Consider the following 25,169-nt stretch of genomic DNA (forward strand, 5'->3'; position numbering starts at 1 on the left):
TCACCCTGATTCAATGGAAATGCTCAAAAACTAGTCTTCCATCTCGTCCCTTGACAGGTGAATCTTTATCAAAAAGATTTGTTGAATTTAATTACTGAATAAACAGAATAAAATATGAAGCAAATTTCAATTATTCCATGTATTCCATGCAACTGTACATCAGTTTATTTGATTAACTTGTTAAAATTGTTCAATTTTTCACATTGAATAACCTTTTCTGTTCGCTACAACTGTGATATAATGTTCACATTGCTTTTAACTAATTAATGTTCTGTTAATTGATTTCAATTTGACGCTAAACAGCTTCACCAATCTAATTATTATCATCTTGTTATCATCATTAGAAAATGAACAAACCTCGATTTGGCTTTTCCAATTTTCTTCATTTTCCTCATTCCATCCATTTCTATCTCTTTTCAACAGACACACACACATTCACTTTCCCCATGCATTATATCAAAGCCAAAGTTAATTGGTAAACTTTTCTCATTTGATATTTTGTCTAAACAGTCGACTATTCATTATTGTTTAATTAACTCTGAATTTCAAGCATCGGGCTAATTGCTCAATTAACTAATAATACCGTCTTCAGTGAATAAGCAAATTAAAACCAAAAACTAAAGTCAATGTTGAATCCAAAATTGAGTTTTGAAGAGAAGCAAAATTTTCATCAAATCACCTTCAACATTGATCATCAATTGTTGTTGCAATTGAAAGATGTAAAATTGTCATCATCAGAATAGCCGAAATTCAGTAATCAGGAGAAAAGATGAAAAGAAGAAAATGAAAAGAAAGTTTCTTGCAAAGTTGTACAAAAGAAAGTTGATATTTCAATTATCAGTTTGAACAACAATTGATAATTGAATATGAAAATGACAATCAAACTAGAAACTAATTGTATTTAAATATGAGAGCAATTTCATCGTTCAAATGAACAATTTTCATTAACTTTTTTCTTCTTCCAATTAAAAAAGTAATCTTTTACTCTCTGACTTACCTTTCATCACTGATTAATAATCATGAAACTCACACAAAAGACTAACTGTTTTTTTTCCTGAATCTTGTTTTCATTCACCTTTACTCAATTAAATGATTGCAAATTGAAGTGAAAGGGAATCGGAAAAAAGTTTAATAATGAACTTATCTGAATGAATAAAAATTCAAGGTTGAATAAATTTGAATTTCATCAGATTCAATTGTCTTCATTGTTTGGTGATACTTTTTTTGCTGCTTTTCCTGATAACTCTGTATAGAGTGTGAAAAAAAGTTAATAACTAAACATGTTTTACTTGACCTAGCTAAAAGTGAAAGAGTAAAAAATGGAGTGAAATGTGATGAATTTAAATTGGTATAGACAATTTTTTAATTAAGTAATTAAACAGAGAATCAATGAAAGTGAATTGAAGTGAGGAAAAAATTAAAACAATTTATCATCTCAAGTTGAACAATTTGCTTGAGAAATTAATTTACAGATTCTCAGTGTTCACATGTTGAATGTTGAAAAGAGAGGAAAAAGGTAAAACTCGAGTTTTTTTACACTTTTTACAATTGAAAAATTCATAATGAAATTAATCAGCCTCTTAAATTCAATTAAAAGCTAAATGTTTGAAATTTTCTCTCAAGAATGCCAAAATTGTGTTACAACCAAAACAATTCATTCGGAAAATTGCAATTCTACATTGAATTTGATATTTTGTAGAGCTTTTCGGATAAAATATTGAAACTCTATTTTTGACAAAATTGAAGGAAAATGGTTTAAAAATGAAATGATGTTAATTTGAACGTTGAAAGGTGCTGGAGTGATAAGACTGGTGTCGTTAAATAAGTCATCTAAGCTATCGTCTTCATCCTTTGCCATTAGAATGCGCGATTAGCAGGTGAGAATGAATTTGGAGCTTGGAGTTTGGAATCGATTTTAGCACTTCTAATGTGTCGAGTAGTTTCAAATGGAAACTTTCAACTTCATTCACAGTTTTTCATTTTCCCTTGATTCACTCATATTAATCACAGGTTTACTTTTGTTTACTCATCCATTCATCATAAATCATCAAAATCATACATAAAAATGGTTTTGTCATCAAATTTTTTCCTTTTTTTGTAAACCTTTCTGTTTTCCTTTTCTGTTGTTTTCCTTCCAAAATTTTGATCAATGAAAAGAGTTGCTTTTTCCTTTTCTTGCTTGCTTCTGTGCTTATTCCAGTCTTGATTTACGGTGAACCATTCCTTTGACATTGTCGATAAATAATACCTTGGCTTTGTTATACATTTTCAACTTTCCTTTTGTTCCAAATGGCTTTTAATTTTTACCTTTATGTGCTTTCTTTTCACACAGATAAATGTTGATTGGGAATTGAGTGAAACACTTTGTGATCTTTATATTGCCGTTGATGTTACAGCCAGTACTGCTTCAATACTTAACCTGGTTGCCATCAGTATTGATAGGTAAGTCTCTCAATTAATGTTGATTTTTCGAGTTTACAATTTTCACAATTGTATCGTTGAGTAAATGGGAAAATCTAGAAATGTTGAACCACTTCAAGGGTTTACCCATTGATTTACAGTCTACAGTGATTGCGAGTGAACCAGTCAATTTCCAGATCAAGGCCTTTCCCTTTAACCAATATCCAAGAAACAACCTGCAATAATGTCAAATCAAAATGTAATTAATCTTATGATTAGTCAAACAAATTGTCCTCTAACTAGCAATATAAATTTATTTAATTGTCAATTGTCTTTTGAATGTTACTCTTTCTCTTTCCTTGTATTTCCCTTCAATACAAAAATCTTATTCTAATTGTGTTATGGTTCCTCTGAGAGTTTAATTTGTTCATCCTAGTGTTCATCCTTTAACAAAGTGTACATTCATTATTATCTGCTCCATGAAACTTACTCAAGCTTTGGTTAATGCTTTAACTTTAATTTAACTTTGTTCATTTAGCAAATTCAATTAGCATAGTAATTAACTTTGCTGTCCAATTGACGAGCTCCTTAATTGTCCCTACTTTACTCCATAATCATCTTGTTGATCACTTTTAGTCGACTCAATTTTCATTACTTTTTTTTGGCTTCCAAGTTAAAAGTTGCTTTTCTAATTAACCACCAAGACAATCGTTCGTTTAATGGTTGACAATTGAAACTGTAAAATAAATTGTAGAGCAAATTGTTAAATAAGTTGTCAGATAAATTGTTTAACCATTGAAATATGAAGCTAATTGCAAAAAATCTTTACCTATTCACGTTGAATGAACATCATACCTGACGGTAATTTATAGTCATTTAATAGTTTAGTTATTATCCAATTGTATTACCTTATTGTTGGCTCATCATTGATAAACGTTGCTCATTAATTAAATATATGTAACCAAAGACAATTCATTAATTATGTAAACTATGAGTGAATTGTGTTGTATTATGATTAAATAACAGGAGTTCATTTTCATTGTTGAAGATTTGCCGAGCTTTTTTTTCCTTTTTTTCCTGGGATTTCAAGTTATTCAGCTCAAAGGAAAAGTTAAGTCAATATTGGATGAAACTTTTGAATCTTTTTTTTTCTTTGGCCTGATAATTTGTTGAACCATTAACAGCTAACAATGCAATATGGTGTATCAAGCTAATCCAAGATGATGATATTGAGATGGAATGTTAATATAATTGGAAACAGTTTTTACGCTCTTTCTGGATCCACTAAATTGGATTTAATGTTGTTGTTGATGATCAAGTTGAAAGAATGTCAATTGGGTTTCCGGTTCCCTTGGTACTGTTTAAATCATCAAAATTAACTACACTATGTAGTTACTCCTTGTTAGAGTATATCATGTAATAAAAAAGATGATGAACTTGATTTTGATTGAGTAAATACTTGATGATGATAACAGCGGTGGATGGTGAAAATGTGAATGATGATGAAAGTAGAATTTTTTTTCTTCAGCTTTTCCTTTTTCTTCTTATTCTTGCTCCAATAATGAATCTTTAAGGTTTTGGAAGATTGGTTATTTCATTTTAAAACTTTGATAAAAAAGAAGCGAACCAAATCTTGGAGTATCAAACAGATTTAAAACATGATTTCCTCTTGTATATTTGGGTCCATCTTTCACAATCTTTTCATCATCATCTTGAACCTTTCGTCTTGGATCCGCTTCATAACTTTATTATTACATTATCTTGCTTTCTTTAGCCTTTAAGATCGAATGAAACCTCTTCAGAAATGTCAACTATCAGTGAAGTTTTTTTATTCATCTTGTTGTTTACCAGGAAAATCAGGTTAATCACTTGATTCACTTTCAATATTAATCGATCCTTCAATTGTAGAACCAAATTGAAACAAAATTGAAAATTCAAAACAAATCTTTGTGAGAACAAAACAACTCGAATCCAGAAAAATTCAGACAGTCTATCGTCATTTGCAGGTATTAGAACTTTTTTCATCTTTTCCTTGGTGTTTCCTCAGTATCGATATCCTTTTTTTGTCCAAGAATTGAAAAAAATGACCGACGTTTCTTTATCATCATTGAGATTCTAACCAATATCTTGACATCTTTCTTTTTGATGTTCAATAAACCTTTGCCTTTTAATCAATCCTATTGAATAATTCTATTAACGAACAATCAATTCAATCCGAATAAAATGAAGAAAAAAAAGGTTTTCATCTCCACATAAACCTTAAATCTTTACCTTTCTTTTCTCCTCTTAATCTTTATCTTTTCTCTCCATCTGTACCATCTTCTTGAGCTTCTTAATGTTGGCTTGTATTAGCTTTTCATTTTTTCACAGCTTTTCTGTCATCTACTTTACTTCTTTTGAGCCTTTCATTCGTGGTTGATCTTTTAATTATCATCATCATTATCACCATCCAACCTGCCGAAAGTTTATAAGGATAATCGGATTGGTAACAATGTAAATAAGAGTAATAAAATGACGGTAGTTTAACAACTGAAAGAATAAGGCCAGAATCTGAGAACAATGAAAAAGATCTGAAAGAATGAATCAGTTAATTGAATGATTGCCCAATGTGCTAGTAGACTGCTTTGTTAGTTTAAATTGTATGTGTACCTTATCGAGATGATCACAATTTGCAGATTTAACTCCAAGTTTTGTTTTTCATTTTTCTCTTACAGGTTTATCGCTGTAACCAGGCCAATTAGGTACGCCAAACATAAAAGTAAAACGCGAGTCTCTTTAACCATCGCCATCGTTTGGATTGTTTCCGCAGCAATTGGTTCACCGATTGTTTTTGGCCTCAATACATCTGCCGAACGGCGACCAGAGCTTTGTATATTTTACAATTCAGATTTCATCTTTTTATCTTCATTAGGATCTTTTTATATTCCCTGTGTTCTCATGGTTTTCTTGTATTACAAGATTTTCAAGGCAATCCATGATCGAGCCAAAATGTCGATAGGTTCAAAGAATAAGCCGACTAGTTCAACTGATTCATCTCATACAGTTTTGGTTATTGAAAATAAAAGTGAAACAGCAAAGCTCAAAGAGAGAACAGGATTTCTTGGAAGAAAACGAAATTCCAATTCTTCTAATGTTTCTTCTCATACCAGTCAACATCAAGATGGAACCGGGACCCAGGGAGGTTCAGGTAAAAATACCAATAAAGTACAAGGTAATTCAGGATTGGGCCAAAAATCCATTTTGCCAAAAATAATAGAGAGTGAAGGGTACACAAATAATGGAAGTGGATCAGTCGAAGATGACGATGAAGATGACCGGGAAATAGATGCAACTGGATGCTCTGGAGGTACCAATGATCCCCTGGAGTGTCACATAATAGCCAATAAGCAGACAGTTAATCGAGACTGCTGTGGAACAAAAAATGATGAAAATAAAAACAACATTAATAATCGAGATAAAGGTAATCTTTCATCGTGCCATCACGGTTGTTTGCCTTCATCGGAAATTAGAAAGCTATCTGAAGACATTGATACAATAGGAATACGACAATATGGCAATGATTCCGGTTATGGAGCTTCAGCTTTTGAAGAGACACCCTTTTGTGTTTACAATCCAACAGCCGAGAGTGCTTCAAGTCGTCCAAACTCACCGAAAAACAAATCAACTGCCGAAGATGGGGTCGGTTTTGGTGCTATGGTTACATCGTCCTCATCTTCAGGAGGTTATGGTGAAAGTCAAGAGTTAAAGACTAATGATGAAAAATTGAATAATGTTGAAAACAACGATAAATTAAATAAACTGATTAGTATAAGTGAATCAAGTCGAACACCAGCTGAAAATGGGTTGAAAGGTAAACAACAGCAACAACAACCAGTAAAGAAACGATCACGTTTCAATCTTGGAAGGAAACATAAAACTAGTGCCAAACGTCGTGAAAAAGCTTCAGCCAAGAGAGAAAGGAAAGCAACGAAGACATTGGCCATCGTCTTAGGTAAATATTTTATTAAGCCAACAAAGTGTAAATAGATGGAAAAAGATGATAACTCCATGAATGATTACGTAAAACTTGATTAAACAAATAAACTTTTTAATCGAACGTTAGATTGATGAATCAATAGCCGAAAGATGGCGACAAGTGGAATAAAATGCGGAAAATTTAAAATATTATGCAATTTTTCGTAATTTTAATGTAATAATTTCCACCAAAAGATGGCTCTTTAGTAGTTTAACACTTTTTCCCTTCGATAGTTCATTCCTTTTTTCAGTTAATTTACGGATTTTCTTTGTTTTTTTTGCCTTTTGTTTGCTTCGTTTTGTGTTGGCACACTGATTAAGGAGTTTCTGATCCCTCTTGAGATGTATTATGATTTAGCTTGACAGAGTTTTGTGCTTCCTTGACTCTTGATAATGTGATTAGAGACCAAACATAAGTCGTCAAGATATCCATTGATTTATTATTGATTGAAAGGGAACAATTGTAATTTTGTTTCATTCTTTGTCTAGTCCAAGTTTAACCTGTCCTTTTCAACTCTCTTATGGGAACTGAACCCAATCAAGGTTTTTCCTGTCTTCAAGAATCATTGTGAAAATACTCAGCTTCAACGTACTCATCTTGATGCCTGACAATATGAAGAAGAAAAAAGCTTACACTTTCTTTTGCCCTCTCCAATAAGGCAACATGGAATAAAGAGAGAGGAAAAAAGGAAAACAAAAGTACAGAAAATGAAACCAAATATTATTTCTTATCCTCAGGTTAATGTGAAAGTGAATGTTAATATTATATTGTCTTGATATATTCATGTGACCATACATTTGTGTAAACATCATATTCATGTTGAAAGCTGATTGTGGTTTTTTTTGTTTTTGCTGCCTACTGATGTGACGATCAAGTGATTAATACAATACATTTTGGTTCAATCAGAATCCGAATATGTTAATTTACTTTTTTTGTGTGTGTTTTTCACTTCTGGCTCAAGCCCTTTTCTACACATAAACTTCCATGTTAATTGCCTGTAAGTGAAATGATAAAGAGAAACAATATTAATAATGTTGTTTTGTTAATATTAATATTTTACCTTTTGTTGTCAAAATGAATTGTAACCTTTGTTAGTCAGCTTAACGTTAATTATTTCTTACATCTCTAACCCCAACTTGAAATCCTATCATTGGTTGTCATCACTGATGGTCACTTGATAGTTACTATTAATATTTTTTCGCTATTTTCTTCCATTCTTATTATTCTCATTATTCTGCCATTCATCTTCATTTTTATCATCTCGTGTATTTAACCTGACGTTTCTTGACTCTTCTATTTATCAATTGCTCATTAATTTATTTTGATCCTTTCAGATATCAGCTCATTGTAAGCTTCTTGGCTCATCCTAATTACTTTCAACATTCATGATAATTTGTGATCATCTTTCCTTCCTTCCGATTCTACCATGGTTTACCATGTAACAATTTACTCCTGCTTTTTTCATCAACATCTAATCTTAATTTTTCTTCTCTTCTTCGCTTAGGTGTTTTCCTGATTTGCTGGGCACCATTTTTTACTTGTAACATAATAGACGCCATTTGTATCAAATTGAAATCAGACGATTGTAAACCTGGAATGAATGTCTTCCTATTAACAACTTGGCTTGGTTATATGAACAGTTGTGTTAATCCAGTCATTTATACCATATTTAATCCCGAGTTCCGTAAAGCATTTAAGAAAATTATTGAATCAACCTTTTCCTCGAGGTGACAGTGCTTTTAAGCTCTGTTTTGGCTGGTCAACTGGTCAACAATTCTTGATATGTAAATTGGAATGATGAAAGTTTACGAGAAAAAGACTAACAACTCATCAAACTCGTTAAATTCATATTGAATGTTAAAGATTTTGGACAACAATTTTCAATAAATGTTTAATGATGCACAATATAATCACTTGCCGTTTACTGTATAATTGACTGTTAAAAGGCTATTTATCCTGTATAGTATAGACGATATAAACGATTAAAAAGATGGGAAACTTGACCCTTAAATTGAATACAATATACACTGTCATCTTATTAGCCATTAAAATACTTTTATAAATACAATATATTCACTGTTTTTTGGTTCTTGGCTTAATGCAGGCTAAACCCAAAGAGGTTTATTTGATCATAATATTGGTCAAGAATAGGTCTAAAAATGTTTAGCCTAGAGTCAACTCAATAACTAAATAACAGTCAAATGAAGACTGACATTTAATCTAGTCTGATCTTGGATATGGCTAGAACCGTGTTCAATTTGCTTTTGGCTGGTTTCAAGAGTTACATTTACAGGTACATGATACAGGAACATTGTACAAGAAGCAACAATAATTCAACTTTTAACCAGAAAAATTGACAAGGATAAAGTAAAGTCAGGATTATATTCAATAATGATGACACATGAATATTATTCATCTCTCACTTTATTAAAGTATTGAAGCAACATCTCATCAAAAATACTGACTACAAAGAGCAAATTCACAGTCGATGAATAACCCAAAGAGATGTTTGTGTAATACGAGCATGGTACTGTATGTGTATAACCGGCCGAGTACAAGTTATTATGAACATCTAGAGTTTTAGGGAAAGGTTAAGGTCTAGCAAAATTGATACATGTTATGCAATATTTTACCGTTTATTGAATTTAGATATACGATATCGAGATAACAATTAAATTCTGCCTCTTTAATCATTAAATTAACTCGCAACTTGTCAGAGGAAAATTTTCAGAACAGTAATTTGCTGGTTGAAAAGTTAAATGATTTTAAATGCAAGAATATTTGCGTTTGAATAGCTAGTAGCCTAATTTACAAGTGTTTGTAGTTTAGTAACTGGATTCACAGATTATTGAAAAATAGTTGATTACAATTCATCTTTAATGGAGCATTTTATACTGAAAAATTAATACAACTGGTGTCATCTATGATGAGTTGAACAAAAGATGAATTGCCATTCTTTCATGTATAAAATCAGAATTATTGCTTTTCAGAGAATAGGTTTCATTATTTACTTTCTCAAAATTTTCATATCAAATTATATCAAATAAGGGTAAAGAGTTTGATGGACATAACAACCATAGTTGAGCATCATAATAGATTCTTGGAGCTTTTGGAGGGCTTGAAGTGTAGGTGCAGTCATCATTCAGTTCAAAATCTGATTGTTCATTTTGAGTTTAGAAAGTTGATTGAGTTGGAGTATTTACATTCACATCTTTTCACATAATTCATTAGTTGAATCTTTCTCTGATGTTGTTTCACTTTTAAAAAAAGATGTTTCGTTGAGAACCATCTTGTAATCATAGACTCTTTTGATTCAGATGCTTTAAAGAGTCATTTAGTGCAGAATATTTTGTCCTCGTATCTTTCCCAATAATCCTACTTGTTGTCTCGATAAACTCTAAGAAAATCCTGAGAAGGTAAACAAATGAACCGATGCGGTTCAGTATCATTATCATCTAACATCGAGACATAAAGCCGAGTTAAATCATCTGTATCAAAGCCCTTTTCATCCCAAGCTTCAGCTGTCAAGGTCCATTCGAATGTTATTTCAATATCATTTCCAACCAATCCATTGCCAGATTAATCGAACCACTATCTTAGTCAAGGGGGAAGCTAAATAAAAAGAATTCTGGATTATTCATGTTCAATAATGTAATTCTAGAAAAAATTATCTAGCAACTTATCTTTGTTCATGTCCAGTCATTTTATACGGCATCTTCAGAACTATTGGTGCCAAAATTGAGAAAAGCTTATTCAATTGCTTCAGAAAGTTTAAATACAATCAAACGATTTGAATCTATGGATGTGAAAAGAGATATACAAATAATGAACTTTCCCAGCATCTCATGTGTTTACCAGAAACCTAGCATTACCTTACCTAATCCATGGTACAAAAGAAAAGAAAATGATTGGCACAGTCGAAACGGTTTTCGTTTAATTCACCTGTGTTTGCTTTAGTGTGAACTTTCCACTGGTAAAATTGAATTATTAAAGTTGCCCAACAGATAAACCTGATGTTGCTATCTCCATTACTGGCCATTGTATCAACATATCAGTTTGAATTGAAATAAGAAACAGTTTCAAAAAATTAAACCATATCAAGATTTTTGATTAATCGTTGAAATTGATGATTAGAATAATGTTGACGGAAAGAAACAATGAAAATGCCCGTTTTCCCATTATCAATGTCTAACTAATCAGCCGGTTAGTTTTGATAAGCCATTATTGCTCATAAACTCTCACATTTGATTTGGGCCTGTATTTGAGTTCGAAACGGTTTGCTTTGGGACGCGCTTACAAGTCTTGGTCTTGGTGGTCAAATTTCCAACATCAGTGATCTTGACTCACTTATAAGTGCTCTGCTTGGTTGTCCGTAAACAAGGTAATTGTTCGATGTTTTCTGTGTTTCAACCTTTTGGTGTGTGTTGTTTAAAAAGCACCTTTTTCTGGTTTAAATTATGTGATTTCAAGTAGAACCCTTGAGTTAAATATAAAGCAAAGAAGACACTAAATAAGTGAGAAAGATCAGCGGTCATCGAGAGTTTTGTCATGAGTCGGAAAAAGAAACAATATCAATTGTAACCATTCATCTGTTGCTCGCAAATCATCTCGTAAGTATCATTAATAGTGCAAATTGCCAGCAATTGATAACTTTAAAGCCGTTAACTGTGATTTTTGTTCAGTTGTTAATCTTACAAGGGAAGCCCTTGCTTGTACGAATTTTTTCGTGCTTATTCGTGTAGATGACAAGATATAAAGAGATCCGCATTTCGGCTTATGGTTAGTAGTGCACGGTTAATGATATTCAGTCATTTTTAAGTTTAAATATTGAATCTATTGAAGTCACTGAAAATTTTCAGTCACTTAAGTGACTCACTACTTTCATCAAGATAAGTTTGCTTCACTGATGTAAATCAATCCAACAAAAATCCTATGTTGTAAATATTAAACCCAATAACAACTATAAATAATCATCTTTGGGAATAATAGAGATAAAAAAATCCCTTTGGATATGTATGTTAATGAGAAATCGAAAGACCAGTTTTTTTGTTTTGCATGAAACGGTCACTAAAAATGTGAAAGAGTCATCTGCTTACGTACCAGAGTTAATCGTGAAAAAAGGTATGGAAATCGTAATGGAGAGAAGGTAAAAATTTTCCAACTTTTCTACTATTTGTATTGCTAATTATATTTTATTTTGATTTTGGCTTTAGTTATCTTCAAGCTAAAAGGCAAAAAAACCTGTTCTTACAGACCATGGACTAGTTTTGGTGTTTCTTAAGATTATCTGAGTGATCAGGTAAAGGAAGAAAAGGAGAGAAGTAAAGGGAAAAAAGTAAGTAAAGAAAGTAGAGAGAGAGAAAGTAAAGAAAGATGAGAAATAGTAAAAGTGAAATGTTAAAGCATTGGTGCAATCTAAAGGAAAAAAACCTTGGAAAGCGTTTATTTTACTTTTTCTGCTCGTTTACCAGTTACAATTTGCCTAAGGTAGTAAAGGTGATCATCAACCTTGATCAATAAGCAAATTTAACAGATAATTAGTTTGCTCAAGAAAATTCAAATGACAATTTCAATTTAATCCAATGAAAAGAAATGTTATTCCTATTTACTTCTTATGGAGCAAATAGTAATTCCCAAATGGAAGCCATGAATTTTTATAAAAACACTGTTTCACTGCATAAAGATAACCAAGATCTTGATCTATTAAAGTTGAACCACGATTATATAAAGCAACAAAGCCTGGCCGTAAGACATGTTTACTGGTTATGATTGAAAAAATAGAAAGATTTGTATCACATGTTTAAAAGTTTTAATTCCAATTTTCATTGGACAAGTCTTGATTCGGACTCAGGTCCATACTCATAAAGAAAAAATATAAAAAACAAATCAATGGCAGATGATGGGAAGAGAATAGGAAGGAAAAACAATGATAAAGGAGTTTGTCAAAACAGTAGGTAAACGCAGTATATTTACAATTGTAAAGTCGTATCATCTTCTCAGTGATTCGTTTTTTATGGAGCCTTTTGTGTTTTCTAGTTTTATGGAAAACTGAAGAAATAAAAAAGTGGATAAAAAATCGCCTTGTGAGTTTCTGGTGGTTGAATTTTCAGCGCTCGAGTAATCATTGATGGTACAATTAATTAATTGATGAATAGATAGATTGACAGGAGATTATATTGGTGAGCAACTTATTTGTTGTACTTGAAGATAACTGCAGCAGCTACTAGGAAAAAGGCCATCCATGTACAAGTAACGAGGAAACCAATGTAAACTCCAGGTTCAGTTATTCCCCAGCCTCGAGATAAAATGTGACGAAGTGTTTCTGTTGGTAATGTTTGAGGTTGAATGTAACTGAACCATCTTATCCAATATGGCATAGCCTCTAAAGGCCAAATGATTCCAGATAAAATTAAATTGGGATAAAATGTTCCTAAAATCATCATAACTGCAGTATTTTCTTGGTGACATGTTGCAGATACAACGAGACCTGTGGTAAGAAGGTAAGAGAAGAAAGAAAAAAAGAGTTATATTAAAAAAGGAAAATCCAAACCTTAATTAACCAGGAAAAAAAATTCAATTTGAAAGGCAACATTATTATTATCATTAAACATTGAATCTCTCCCTTTCTCCTTTTAATCCAATCGAATAAATCAGGTAAAAATTTATTGAAAATCATTACCAATCAAATAAGATTGAGTAAACATAACCTTCGATGACATCACACAAACCCAACTATTAACGAATTATACTAATTTAAGGTGTTTCTTTACTTTTTACATTCGACGCATAATTGTTTGATAGCAAATGTCTGTAATTTCGTCGATTTTAAATGCTAAATTTCCTTTATATCAATGATTCTGATTCTTGCAATATTCCTATACGAACATTAATGATGTTGTTATCTATTGGTAAATCTTGGTATCTTCAATACCCATGATTCATGTGTATGGTTATTATTGAAGTGATTAACTTACCGAAGGCCATACCAGTACATCCTTGTAGTAATAACAATACTATAACCCATCCAAACGGTCCTCTCGATGGTATATCAAATACCAAGAATGTAAACACTAGGACCAACATTATTTGAACAACCATGACAATAATTTGAGTCAATGCATGTGCTATTAAAATTTGAAGAGTATCCACTCCAGCAACTAATGACCTTTCAAAAAGTCCATCTCGACGTTCCAAAATGAATGCAAGCGCGGTCAAACCTGTAGCCATAATGTAACTTATACTAACAACAACTCCTGGTGCCATGTATTCAAGATATCCTTGATGTTTTAATTCACCATAAACAGGTTCTCCAAGCTAATAGTATTTCAAATCATTAGAAAATATTTTTGATAAGTCGATAGGAAGAAAAAATGAAAAAAATAAAAATTGAATTATAATCAGTGTCATTGTCATCAGGTATATTTCTTGTCTCTCTACTTTCTTAGTCAATTACTTGGAAATCTTATTCCATGTTTATACTCTTTTCATGAATTAGCATTAGCGAGCTTTATTCACAATATAATTGACTATGGCTGTCCACAAGCATTAAGGGAAAGTCCACAGGCAATTTTTGCCTTCATCAACTAAAAACTCTAAGCTATTAGCTTATAGTTTTAAATCTCCCTAAGGAAGTAGAACCGGTAAGACTGACTCTTTGTACACAGCTTAAGATGGCAATAATACTACGGTAATATGTAAAAATGTTTCAGACACTCACAGCAAGTGGAAATTCAGCTAAGGCAGGATTTCTTCCTGCAGCAGTCAAAGCTTTTTTGGCAAATTCTTGAAACGCCTCTTTGAATGTTCGTTCCATTGTATATGAAATTTGTTGATCTGTGAACAGAAGGAAAAAAAATTATTAGTTTATCATCTAAGCAAACAATGATGTCACACATACACAGCTTTGCTATTCATCAAATGCATTCTTCTTATTGGAAAATTTGGTTTTTTCTTCAATTGATGGTTTGCGTTAATATTGAAACATTGGAAATTTTAGTTAGCTCTCAAAGTTGTCAATTTTTATTAATTGAAAAATGGAGGAAGATCAGGTAAAGACCTTGGAATCCAGAAAAAGGAATTTTTCATGACCTTGTTTAAATCTGTCAAATAAACCTTACTAAAGCTTCACGATCAACATCTAATCAAGTTCATCAAATTGAATACAATACAAAAGAAAGTTAACTGTCTTAAGTAGCACACTTTAAATCTTGAGAGCTTTCTCTTCCTTTCATTTTCATCACTTTCGTTTTTTTTCATCATTCACTTTCTTCGTTTTACGTTTACTCTTTTTTACCTGATTTTCCTGTTTCTCTCTCACTTTTTCGTGTCTCTCTATCCAAATTATTCATTCTTTCCCCTCATTCTACATCTCATATAATCGTCAGACTTCACTTACTTGTTAAATCAGGGTAAACCTTGATTGTACTGTCCTCAATTGTTTTGTTGTCCACTTCCTCACCTCGAAGCATTCTAGATGGGGGAAAATATAAAAAAAAGTAAGTTAAAGTGAAAGTGAAAGTAAGAACAGTAAGAGCAAGAGTAAAAGTTTAAAGGCTAACAACATCACATTACATTATACTATACCAATAACAATATAATCAACAGCTATCAAAATGTCAATCTTGATTCTGTTGATCATTTAACTTTCAATTTGTTTTTACTCAATTTTCATTCATTTTTTATTTCATTTTATCCCATTTTATTCCTTTTCTTTTCTTATTTTCTTATTTTCTTATTTTCTTATTCTCTTATTTACTCTTGTCTTCTTTGTCCTTGTTTAATATTTGTCATCAATTATGTTTACTTGTCTCACATAAATTGATGATCAACTCTTACCTAGCCAATAATGCTTGAGAAAACCTTTCCGGTATATGTAGCACACCCCACATCGACCCGTTTCTAACCGCTTCTTTACCTTCATCTACTGATGTAAAGTTATGTTGATCAACAATGTAAGGGTCAAGTTCTTTGAGGAAATCACGTGAATATATTTGTCCAGTATCTTCATTAACTACAGCCAATGGTATGTTAAATGGATCAGCACCAATACAAATACAGAACAGAATTACTTGAATCGCAGGAAGAGCAAATTGGAATAAAAGGACAGGAATATTACGCCGAAGTCGAGTCATATTTTTCCAAAATAATGCCATTGTTGTTGCCCAATATTCACCAAAAGTTAAACGTTTCGATTCATATTTAGATCCCTTTGACTTTCTTCGAGTAAGACTCATATTTGTAGATCCATTTGAAGCCGAAATATTTGTTACTCCATTGTTTTCAGGAACCAAGTTAAGAGTGGATGAGTCAAAGCCCATCTCAGGTTTGGGTGTTGGTGGTAGATTAAATTCAGAGTTGTTGGAGTATATTGAAAATACTGAAGGAAATTGCTAAAAATCGAAAATAAATAACTAATTGTATTACTCATCACATATTAGGAATATTGTGCAACTTCTTACCTTAGAACCATCTTTGGATTTTAAATCGGGTGTTGGAGGAACTGATAGATTTGTTGATGTAGTAACACCTCGGCCAGTTGTATCGGCCATACACAATTTCAAGAAAACATCTTCTAAAGTTTCCATTCGATATTGTCGTAATAATTCTTCAGGTGCATTCTCAGCCAGGAGATGTCCATGTCTCATTAATCCAACAACATTTGCTTGTCGAGCTTCTTCAATATAATGGGTTGTGATAATGACGGTTATTTTCTCAGCCTGGGTCAATGTAACCAGATGTTGCCAAATTGATTGACGAAGAAGTGGATCTACTCCTACTGTAGGCTCATCTAGAATCAACAGAGGTGGACTGTGAACTAGAGCGGCGGCCAGAGAAACACGTCTTTTCTGACCTCCACTAAGATTGGCAACTAAACGTGTTTTAACGGGAAGGTCCAAAAATGATAGTAAAAAGGCAATACGTTCACGAAGAACATGATTGCTCAAACGAAAAAGTCGACCAAAATAAATAAGTGTCTCCTCAATAGTGAAATCCTCATACACAGCAATTTCTTGAGGCATATATCCAATTGCTGGCCCAGGAATTTGACTGCCTGGTTCGCCAGGGCGAAAACCAAATATCCGAATGGAACCAGAAGAAGGTGAAAGTCGACCAACAACACATCGAAGCAATGTGGTTTTACCACATCCACTTGGTCCCAAAAGACCATAAATAGAAGCTTCGGGCACAGTTAAATCAATGGCGGATAAAATTGATTTAGCATTTTTACCCCTTCCATAAGAGAGGCGAACTTTGCGAACTTCGACCGCAGGTGTTGAGTTGACAACAATCCCACCTCCTACTCCAGTGCCTCCAATTTTTTCATTAACTCGTTGATAGGAGCACAAGGTGACATTATTTTTATCACTGTCACCCATTATTTAAAAAAATACACAACCAAATAAGAGAAGAGTATGAGGAAAAAAAGTACAGGTAAATTTAAAAGTAACAAACACAACTTAAAATCAATTTAAACTGAACTTGTAATAAAAGAAGTCTCTCCTTAATCATACAAGGAAAGTGAAAGAGAAAATTAGAAAGTTTTCATCCAACAGCAACAAGCGTCATCTATTGCTGAGAATTCATACTTGATTGAACAGCAAAAGCTCCATTAGCCAATAAAGGTAGCTCAAACAGGTAAAGTAAACATCCAACTTGAGTTGAGGTAAAGGTGGACTACGCGGGAAAGATTTTCTCTTGACTGTTGTCCTCTTTGACCATCACGTTGACCATTTTTAATCTCCTCTTAAAAGATCTTATCTTTACCTTTAACTCTCGACAAGAAGGAGCCAGCTATCTTTGGTCCTCATCAGGTGTTTAAGTTTGTTTTTCCTTGTGAATTTAGCCAAGTACTAACCAGCCACCTAAGTAAAAACCTGATTTTACCTGCTTAACCAAAGAAATATTTCAAGACGTATTTTTTTAAAGCTTCAACCAACCTGACTAAGCCTTGTATTTGATGAAATCTTTCAGCTAACCGTTTGGACGCTTTGTTTTTTTCATGTTTTCTATAATCAATGGGTTAATATGGTTCATTTATTTTAACCAAAATAGTGAAATCAAAGTTAATATTATTACCATTTGGCTGATAAAATCTCAGATGCTTAAAGTAACCTGCAGTAAAATCTTTCTCTTCATGATAAACAATCTGATCAATCTGAACATGAAAAGTGGTAGTTTAGATAATGATATGGACTGTTGTATTGAAAAAAAGAGAAAACATTTAAAAGCTTTAACCGGTATTAATGAATAATTGAGTTTACGTCGCTACTAAGACATGATAGTTCCATGTTCTTGAATAATACGATTAGGGTTATGTCGTAGTCTATCATTTAAACATCAACCAAACAGTATAATAAGGTTGGTCAACATTTTTTCACTGAATAGATTTTCATCGACATCGAAATCCTCGATTAGCTGATTGACTGGAATTTTGGATGAAAATGTACTGTAGATCAATTTGATAAAAAATTTACTATTGACTTGCTGATTATCTTCGGTAATTGATTCAAAAATGAACATCAACCAGAAATTCTGGACCAGAATTTCAAAGCTTTTTTGTTCCGTTAACTATTACGTCGATTTAAAATTGTGAACTAACGCCATCTAATGTTAATTGTTTAACTGTTGATTCTATTTTCATCTGATCTTAACCGTTAATCTGGATTCAAATAAAATATTGCATTAACCATTTGATTAATTCAATTATCAAGGGCGAGTTTCAGTTGATAATTGAAGTAAGAATTTGATTAATAAACATTCCGAAGGCCGTAAAACTGTAGTAACAACCTCTTTATCTTTGTTAATTGTCTTTTTTATTTGATTTTTGTTTTGTTTTCATTCTGCTTGTTTTATATGTTATTGTAATGTTATGTGTATTTTACAATCAATTGGGTCACTTTAAATTGTCTTTATATTTTGTTATAATTGTAAGTATTTTATGAACATTATTAAGCTAAATCAAGCAAATAGGTGATCAATAATCAACAAGTGCAACAACGCAAAAAATGGATAAAAAAAGGTAAGTAAGAGTGAAAGTTTCTTCAATTTTCTAACAGCCGATATTTTTTCAGTTTTCAGTCAACTAACGTTAGTCAACTTGGCAAATTGACCTTACCTTAACAACTTGGAATAACCTCTAATTGCTTTTATGCTGGATAATTAACACCATTATCCACTTGACGTTACGGATAAATGAGTAATAATTGGTAACCTTTAAACTTGAAATTTTGATCCCTGTAAAGCAAAAAAAGGTTGCTTTCGATGAAAGGACACTTTGTATTGGATAGAGGTCTGATCATCAGTATTTTCCCAAATTCTGGTAATTATAATCATTCATCATTTCTCAACTTTTCACATTTCCATTTAATGTAAATAATATTGTTTAAATATGATTTGTATTGAGAGACGCTTCAACAATAGTCGTTATAAGCTATCTATCAATCCTTTTCATGCAAACAAAAGACTCAAAATTTTATTGTGATCCGACAATAAACAAATTATTTACACTTAAAGCTAATTATATTTTACTGTTTTTGATTGATTTTTACTTGTATTACTTTCTACTTCAATCATCTTAAACCTGTTTCACCGTACAAACACCATGGACCAGTTTTTCACTTCAGATTATCAGACTAATCAGGAGGAAAGGAAGCCAATAGAAGGAAAAAGCAAACAGATAGTAGGAGGTGAAAGTTAAATGTTTCAGGTATATTTCAGTTTTTAAAAAGCGCATGAAACGTAAAGTGTTTTTAACTTCATCCTTTCCAATCTTCATCAGAAAACAACAGCCTCAGGAAAAGTAGATGATCATTGATGATGATATCTGATTTTAAGTTGACTACTCATCTTTTGGGTAACAGTGAACAAGTGTTTAGCTGACGGGAAGATATTGTTAATAAGAGCAAGTAATCTTAAAAATTACGGTTCAATTAAGATTAAAGTTTGTTTATGAAATAATTTTAAGTCACAAATTGAAATGGGCCAGATTAGGATCAAGCCAATTCATCAACTTCTGTCACAATGGATGACTAAAACGAGAATAACTTGGTTGTCAAAGGAAATCTTAAATCAGAAGAAATCAAAATTGAAAAATATTCCATTATTTCATTGATTTTGTGTTTTTCTGTATTGATTGGTCGTGAATTAAAGCTTCAAAGGTGTTATGCTTCATGAGTGTCAATTATCATGTACAATGCGCTTGTGTTACAAGCAAATTTGTAAATAACAAAGCAATAATAGACAATAGTGTAATAAAAAGCAACTGAAACTGATTTTGTACAAACAAAAGTCTCCACGAATCATTGAAGTTAAATTTATAGTAAGAAACATTGGATTTCACTGCGAATACTGGAATATGGATAGAACTGGAAACCGTTTAATTTGTAGACTATTAAGCTGTGAACTAGAATTGATAATCAGAGCGATGATAACTGATCACAATAATTGTGAGTTATGAAAAAAGATTCCGCTTTTGTTGACTCAATTTCGACTGTATACAAGCAATAACATTTCACCTCCATATTTTTACATTAGGTAGTTAATATCGTCATAGCTTTATTGCTTTATGCTTGCTAATGCTATTCATTTGTGTTTAAATATGCCAGTTGCGTTAGAGAGCCAAACATCAATCGAACGGGTTGGTCTTGGTTTGTGGGAAGAGTAAAGAGTTCGGTAAATATCTTGAATTGAAAAGCGCTGCTTTAACTTTTTTATTTTCACAAAAATTTACAATTTGTCGAAGGAAGTAAAGATAGTCAGCCTTGACATAAAAGGTGACATCGATAATGATTGGATTTACAATTGCGAGTCTCAAATGAGATATGAATTACAATGGAATGAATGAATGGATGAAAAATGGATGAATAAATATTCACACTATTGAGTTTGAAGATAACTGCAACAGCTACTAAACAAAAAAATCATCCTTCAGAACAGGTAACAAGGAAACCAGAGTAAACTCCGTATTCAGTTATTCCTCAATCTCGAGATGAAATGTGACGCCGTTTTTCAGTTGAATGTAGCCATATAAGCAGTTCAATCGATTCAATCAACATCAATACATTATTTTCCAATAAAGTTCAACCCCGATAATATAAAGAAATTAAGCCTATCGTTGCAATTTGGTTAAGATTCAAAAAAGAGGAAGATGTTTGGATCACATGTTTAAAAGTTTTAATTCCAATTTTCATTGGACAAGTCTTGATTCGGACTCAAGTCCGTTCTCACAAATAAAAAAATATAAAAAACAAATCAATGGCAGATGATAATGAAGTGAAGAGAGTAGGAAGAAAAAAATGAATGTCGTTTGTCAAAACAGTAAGTAAACGCAGTATATTTACAATTGTAAAGTCGTATCATCTTCTCAGTGATTCGTTTTTTATGGAGCCTTTTGTGTTTTCTGGTTTCTTTCATGAAAAATTAAGAAATAAAAAAGTGAATAGAAAAAATTGCCTTGTGAGTTTCGGGTTTCAATTGATGTATAATTGATGAATTGATTGATCGGCGATGAAATTGATTAGTAACTTATTTGTTGTACTTGAAGATAACTGCAGCAGCTACTAAGAAAAAGGCCATCCATGAGCAGGTAACAAGGAAACCGATGTAAACTCCAGGTTCAGTTATTCCCCAGCCTCGAGATAAAATGTGACGAAGTGTTTCTGTTGGTAATGTTTGAGGTTGAATGTAACTGAACCATCTTATCCAATATGGCATAGCCTCTAAAGGCCAAATGATTCCAGATAAAATTAAATTGGGATAAAATGTTCCTAAAATCATCATAACTGCAGTATTTTCTTGGTGACATGTTGCAGATACAACGAGACCTGTGGTAAGAAGGTAAGAGAAGAAAGAAAAAAAGAGTTATATTAAAAAAGGAAAATCCAAACCTTAATTAACCAGGAAAAAAAATTCAATTTGAAAGGCAACATTATTATTATCATTAAACATTGAATCTCTCCCTTTCTCCTTTTAATCCAATCGAATAAATCAGGTAAAAATTTATTGAAAATCATTACCAATCAAATAAGATTGAGTAAACATAACCTTCGATGACATCACACAAACCCAACTATTAACGAATTATACTAATTTAAGGTGTTTCTTTACTTTTTACATTCGACGCATAATTGTTTGATAGCAAATGTCTGTAATTTCGTCGATTTTAAATGCTAAATTTCCTTTATATCAATGATTCTGCTTCTTGCAATATTCCTCTATTAATGATGTTGGTAAAATCTTGATATCTTCAATACCCATGATTCATGTGTATGATTATTATTGAAGTGATTAACTTACCGAAGGCCATACCAGTACATCCTTGTAGTAATAACAATACTATAACCCATCCAAACGGTCCTCTCGATGGTATATCAAATACCAAGAATGTAAACACTAGGACCAACATTATTTGAACAACCATGACAATAATTTGAGTCAATGCATGTGCTATTAAAATTTGTAAAGTATCCACTCCAGCAACTAATGACCTTTCAAAAAGTCCATCTCGACGTTCCAAAATGAATGCAAGCGCGGTCAAACCTGTAGCCATAATGTAACTTATACTAACAACAACTCCTGGTGCCATGTATTCAAGATATCCTTGATGTTTTAATTCACCATAAACAGGTTCTCCAAGCTATATGTCAAATATTGACGAAATTTAAATAAAATAGAGTTAAATGATAATGTTTTTCCAATGACAAAGGTTGTTTTGGGAATGGACGAAAAAGGCAGTAAACACTCACGGCAAGTGGAAATTCAGCTAAGGCAGGATTCCTTCCTGCGGCAGTCAAAGCTTTTTTGGCGAATTCTTGAAACGCCTCTTTGAATGTTCGTTCCATTGTATATGAAATTTGTTGATCTGTAAACATTAATTAGGAAATTATTAGCCTACATATTGCTTTGGTCAATTTCGTTAATTGAAATATAAGGAAGATGAGGTGTGGACCTTGGACGTCTAAAAGAGCTCTTTTCATGACCAGGTTCAACCTTTCAAGTAAACTTTACTTTGTTCTTCATTATCAACATCTGTTCAAGTTCATCAAACTGAAAGCGAATTCAATAAGTCTTAAGTAGCTCAATTTTTTTCTCTCTCATTCATCTTTTCAAACTTTTTCATTCAATTAATAGACCTTTCATTCTATTTTCCTGTTTCTCTCTCACTTTTTCGTGTCTCTCTATCCAAATTATTCATTCTTTCCCCTCATTCTACATCTCATATAATCGTCAGACTTCACTTACTTGTTAAATCAGGGTAAACCTTGATTGTACTGTCCTCAATTGTTTTGTTGTCCACTTCCTCACCTCGAAGCATTCTAGATGGGGGAAAATATAAAAAAAAGTAAGTTAAAGTGAAAGTGAAAGTAAGAACAGTAAGAGTAAGAGCAAGAGCAAGAGTAAAAGTTTAAAGGCTAACAACATCACATTACATTATACTATACCAATAACAATATAATCAACAGCTATCAAAATGTCAATCTTGATTCTGTTGATCATTTAACTTTCAATTTGTTTTTACTCAATTTTCATTCATTTTTTATTTCATTTTATCCCATTTTATTCCTTTTCTTTTCTTATTTTCTTATTTTCTTATTTTCTTATTTTCTTATTCTCTTATTTACTCTTGTCTTCTTTGTCCTTGTTTAATATTTGTCATCAATTATGTTTACTTGTCTCACATAAATTGATGATCAACTCTTACCTAGCCAATAATGCTTGAGAAAACCTTTCCGGTATATGTAGTACACCCCACATCGACCCGTTTCTAACCGCTTCTTTACCTTCATCTACTGATGTAAAGTTGTGTTGATCAACAATGTAAGGGTCAAGTTCTTTGAGGAAATCACGTGAATATATTTGTCCAGTATCTTCATTAACTACAGCCAATGGTATGTTAAATGGATCAGCACCAATACAAATACAGAACAGAATTACTTGAATCGCAGGAAGAGCAAATTGGAACAAAAGGACAGGAATATTACGCCGAAGTCGAGTCATATTTTTCCAAAATAATGCCATTGTTGTTGCCCAATATTCACCAAAAGTTAAACGTTTCGATTCATATTTTTTGCCTCCGGAAGAGCGTAAGTTGTTTATTTCAGGTTTGGGGTTCAAATTGTAATCAGAATAATTTGAATAAATTGAAAACACCGAAGGTAACTAAAAACAGTAAAAGTGTAAAAAATTGTGATTAGTAATTTAGCCATGCCAATTAGATAAGAAAAATGTATGCAATCACTTCCTATTTCTTATTTTTCCTTATTTACTCCTTTCATTCCTGCATTTATTTTGCCAAAAATGATACTTTTACTGATTTATATTAATAAACATAACAAAATACTACATTCCCGTACACCCTGGCGACATGAAAGTCAACAGGAGATATCGGAGCTTAGTATTAACTGATTGAAAGTTAATACTTTCCAATAATGGATAAACTGGATAAACCAGTTTTCGTTCATTTAAGTTATGAGTTAAAACAAAATTAAATTTAAATTAGGTTATTTTGGCAGCAAAATTAGCCAAAAAACACAAACCTTTGTATCCTTTTTGGTTGATTGAACTAACTCCGTGGTTGGTGGAACTGAGAGGTTTGAGGTAGTAACTTCACGATTAGTAGCATCAGCCATGCATAGTTTCAGGAAAACTTCCTCTAGAGTTTCCATTTGGTACTGTCTTAACAATGATTCTGGCGAGTCTTCGGCCAAAAGATGTCCATGTCTCATTAATCCAACAACATGAGCTTGGCGAGCTTCCTCGATATAATGGGTAGTTATAATTATGGTAATTCTCTCGACTTGAGTTAATGTAACTAGATGTTGCCATATTGATTGGCGAAGAAGTGGATCTACACCAACTGTAGGTTCATCCAAGATCAAGAGAGGTGGGCTGTGAACTAGAGCAGCGGCCAGAGAAACACGTCTCTTCTGACCTCCACTAAGATTGGCAACTAAACGAGATTTACTAGGCAAATCAAGGAATTTAATTAAAAACTCTATTCTTTCACGAAGAACATGACTGCTCAAACGAAAAAGTCGACCAAAATAAATAAGTGTCTCCTCAATAGTGAAATCCTCGTAAACAGCAATTTCTTGAGGCATATATCCAACTGCTGGTCCAGGTATTTGACTACCTGGTTGACCAGGGCGAAAACCAAATATCCTAATGGAACCAGAGGAAGGTGAAAGTCGACCAACAACACATCGAAGCAATGTGGTTTTACCACATCCACTTGGTCCCAAAAGACCATAAATAGAAGCTTCTGGCACAGTCAAATCAATGTTGGATAAAATTTGTTTAGCATTTTTACCTCGACCATATGAAAGACGAACTTTACAAACTTTCACTGCCGGTGTTTCACTAACAAAACCTCCTCCTCCTCCAATAACATTTTTTTCATTTACCCGTTGGTATGAGCACAAGGTGACACTGTTTTTATCGTTTTCAAGAGACATGATTCCCAATCAATAAATTTGGTAGAGAGTTGAAAGGGAAAAATGAAGAGGAGAAAGGAAGGAAGAAGGAAAAAAAGTGATCGAAATTGATCAACTTAACTACGATCAAGACTGTTAAAGAGTATTGTAAATAAACATCAAACTTTCAAAAAGTGAAGGAGAAACTTTCAGTTTTTTTCCGCGCTTTTGGTTTAAACTAGCATAGCTCCATCTGGTAGTCATGAAAATAGCTTACTTGTTACTATAGTGATATTGTCATCAGCCAATCATAGCATAGAAAGCAAATAGATTTACCAACGTAT

General features: G+C 32.4%; 3 protein-coding genes and 3 long non-coding RNA genes across 6 annotated transcripts in view; 2 read left to right on the plus strand and 4 right to left on the minus strand.

Moving 5' to 3' along the window:
• Positions 1-8,486, plus strand: part of Dop2R (dopamine D2-like receptor) — a 51,251-nt gene extending 42,765 nt beyond the window's left edge. Inside the window, exons 2-4 of the mRNA XM_089267694.1 lie at positions 2,333-2,442; positions 5,115-6,391; positions 7,920-8,486. Coding sequence (XP_089123820.1) covers positions 2,333-2,442; positions 5,115-6,391; positions 7,920-8,146 — 1,614 coding nt within the window. The 3' untranslated portion in view covers positions 8,147-8,486. The remainder of the gene's footprint in view (positions 1-2,332; positions 2,443-5,114; positions 6,392-7,919) is intronic.
• LOC112538906 (uncharacterized) lies at positions 1,340-4,590 on the minus strand. Its single transcript, XR_003082330.2, has 3 exons — positions 3,230-4,590; positions 2,891-3,136; positions 1,340-2,636 (listed from the first exon to the last, which is right to left on the minus strand). It is a non-coding gene; the product is annotated as an uncharacterized LOC112538906 (long non-coding RNA).
• LOC149093959 (uncharacterized) lies at positions 4,672-6,192 on the minus strand. The gene is made up of 3 exons (XR_016198759.1): positions 6,050-6,192; positions 5,050-5,807; positions 4,672-4,970 (listed from the first exon to the last, which is right to left on the minus strand). It is a non-coding gene; the product is annotated as an uncharacterized LOC149093959 (long non-coding RNA).
• A 3,715-nt stretch (positions 8,487-12,201) lies between the features above and the next one.
• On the minus strand, positions 12,202-16,881 carry LOC107371628 (ABC transporter G family member 20). The gene is made up of 6 exons (XM_025162290.2): positions 15,874-16,881; positions 15,251-15,804; positions 14,811-14,884; positions 14,133-14,248; positions 13,390-13,729; positions 12,202-12,902 (listed from the first exon to the last, which is right to left on the minus strand). Exons 1-6 carry the CDS (start codon positions 16,789-16,791, stop codon positions 12,604-12,606), a joined length of 2,301 nt encoding a protein of 766 aa, XP_025018058.2. The 5' UTR covers positions 16,792-16,881; the 3' UTR covers positions 12,202-12,603.
• Positions 16,882-19,026: 2,145 nt separating this feature from the next.
• Positions 19,027-19,702, plus strand: LOC107362785 (uncharacterized). The gene is made up of 2 exons (XR_016199261.1): positions 19,027-19,121; positions 19,194-19,702. It is a non-coding gene; the product is annotated as an uncharacterized LOC107362785 (long non-coding RNA).
• A 393-nt stretch (positions 19,703-20,095) lies between these two features.
• Positions 20,096-25,011, minus strand: LOC112539594 (ABC transporter G family member 20). The gene is made up of 6 exons (XM_025162293.2): positions 23,950-25,011; positions 23,115-23,572; positions 22,655-22,728; positions 22,159-22,274; positions 21,710-22,049; positions 20,096-21,237 (listed from the first exon to the last, which is right to left on the minus strand). The coding sequence occupies exons 1-6, from the start codon at positions 24,865-24,867 to the stop codon at positions 20,939-20,941; spliced, it is 2,205 nt and encodes a 734-aa protein (XP_025018061.2). The 5' UTR covers positions 24,868-25,011; the 3' UTR covers positions 20,096-20,938.
• Positions 25,012-25,169: the final 158 nt, after the last annotated feature.

The sequence above is a fragment of the Tetranychus urticae genome, chromosome 2, assembly GCF_039701765.1.
Source record: "Tetranychus urticae isolate SD_2017Ah chromosome 2, NJAU_TeUrti_SD_1.0, whole genome shotgun sequence".
Classification (NCBI taxonomy): domain Eukaryota; kingdom Metazoa; phylum Arthropoda; class Arachnida; order Trombidiformes; family Tetranychidae; genus Tetranychus; species Tetranychus urticae.

Excerpts from the sequence above, each read along its gene's own strand:
- LOC107371628 (XM_025162290.2), bottom strand. The coding sequence starts at position 16,791 with ATGGGTGACAGTGATAAAAATAATGTCACCTTGTGCTCCTATCAACGA. Across the intron at positions 14,249-14,810 it reads GGTTTACCCTGATTTAACAA|ATCAACAAATTTCATATACA; the intron begins GTAAGTGAAGTC and ends TTCTGTTCACAG. Across the intron at positions 13,730-14,132 it reads TAGCTGAATTTCCACTTGCT|CTTGGAGAACCTGTTTATGG; the intron begins GTGAGTGTCTGA and ends AAATACTATTAG.
- LOC112539594 (XM_025162293.2), bottom strand. The coding sequence starts at position 24,867 with ATGTCTCTTGAAAACGATAAAAACAGTGTCACCTTGTGCTCATACCAA. Across the intron at positions 23,573-23,949 it reads CAACCAAAAAGGATACAAAG|TTACCTTCGGTGTTTTCAAT; the intron begins GTTTGTGTTTTT and ends TACTGTTTTTAG. Across the intron at positions 22,729-23,114 it reads TCTCAAGCATTATTGGCTAG|AATGCTTCGAGGTGAGGAAG; the intron begins GTAAGAGTTGAT and ends TCCCCCATCTAG.